At 38.8% G+C, this 1,556-nt stretch overlaps 1 protein-coding gene across 1 annotated transcript; it reads left to right on the top strand.

Moving 5' to 3' along the window:
• Nucleotides 1–206: 206 nt before the first annotated feature.
• Nucleotides 207–1,157, top strand: LOC110148347 (olfactory receptor 52A5-like). Its single transcript, XM_020910289.2, has one exon. The coding sequence runs from the start codon at nucleotides 207–209 to the stop codon at nucleotides 1,155–1,157; it is 951 nt and encodes a 316-aa protein (XP_020765948.2).
• The last annotated feature ends 399 nt before the right edge of the window (nucleotides 1,158–1,556 follow it).

Below are 1,556 nucleotides of genomic sequence, written 5' to 3'. Positions count from 1 at the left end.
TACATCATTCAGGGAGATTGTATCTGTATTCCTGGACAAATCGAACTGTTCTATAAAAAAAATGAATATGTCTGTCAAAATGCCATTTTAAACCACATTTAACCACTGATGGTGTGAATTTAGGTAAAAACAGAAAATAAGAAAGGCACTCAGTACAAACTGCCATCTTGAGTCAGAATCTCTAAGCCCAGCAATTCCAAGCCAACATGCTCCAGTTCAATGGTACAGTCTTCATGCCCTCAGCGCTGACACTGATTGGGATCCCTGGCCTGGAGTCTGTGCAGTTCTGGATCGGCATTCCCTTCTGTGCCATGTACATCGTTGCTCTATTTGGAAATTTCCTAATCTTGGTCATCATCAAATCTGAGCACAGCCTCCATGAACCCATGTATCTCTTCCTGGCAATGCTTGGAGTGACAGACATTGCTCTCAGTACCTGTATCCTACCCAAAATGTTAGGGATATTCTGGTTCCATTCACCAGAAATACTTTTTGATGCCTGTCTCTTTCAGATGTGGCTCATCCATACCTTCCAGTGTACTGAGTCAGGTATTCTGCTGGCCATGGCCTTGGACCGCTATGTGGCAATCTGTGATCCTCTGAGACATGCAGCTATTTTTACCCACAAACTCCTCACTCAGATTGGGGCTGGGGTGACACTCAGAGCAAGTGTCCTTATAGCTCTGTGTCTCATCCTCATCAAATGCCGGCTGAAACACTATCGGACCACTGTGGTCTCCCATTCATTTTGTGAGCACATGGCTATTGTGAAGCTGGCAGCAGAAGACACTCGAATCAACAAGATTTATGGTCTTTTTGTGGCTTTCATTATACTTGGATTTGATATAATCTTCATCACACTCTCTTACATTCGAATATTTGTAACTGTCTTCAAACTGCCTCAAAAGGAAGCTAGACTCAAAGCTTTTAACACTTGCATTGCCCATATTTGCGTCTTCCTTGTGTTTTATCTCCTGGGTTTCTTCTCCTCCTTTACACACAGATTTGGGTTCCATATTCCATCTTACATTCACATTCTTCTGTCCAATCTTTACCTGCTTGTCCCACCTTTTCTCAATCCTATTGTTTATGGTGTAAAGACCAAACAGATTCGAGATCAAGTGTCCAAGATTTTTCACTTGAAGGATCCATCTTGAGCTCTCATCTATCTTATTTCAAATAATACAAATTCAGTCTGAGAAATACTAATTTTTAGTGCAATTGTTTGCTTTCTTATGTTCATTTGTTCGCTGAAATAGAGAGCTCTAGATTTTACATTTGCAACACTGAAGCTCTGATTTCTATTCAAATAATTTCACTTGTATGAATACAGAACTACTTGGAGCATACATTTAGCCAGTAGATAACACAGAAGAAGAAATTATGAAGATTTTGTTTTAATTAAATCAACTTTTAAGGACATCTCTTAAAAGTGCAACTAAATATTAATAATTTTTTGCTTCTTCTGTTTAAAAATATGAAGTGGCACCAATGCTACTACATAAAAATGTCAGTGTAATGAATTATATTGTGTATGAAACAAAATCTATGCTGTT

The sequence above is a fragment of the Odocoileus virginianus genome, unplaced genomic scaffold (genome assembly GCF_023699985.2).
Source record: "Odocoileus virginianus isolate 20LAN1187 ecotype Illinois unplaced genomic scaffold, Ovbor_1.2 Unplaced_Scaffold_28, whole genome shotgun sequence".
Taxonomy (NCBI): Eukaryota; Metazoa; Chordata; class Mammalia; order Artiodactyla; family Cervidae; genus Odocoileus; species Odocoileus virginianus.
Note: the sequence above shows the minus strand (reverse complement) of the source record. Positions and strands in the feature narration are given on the sequence as shown.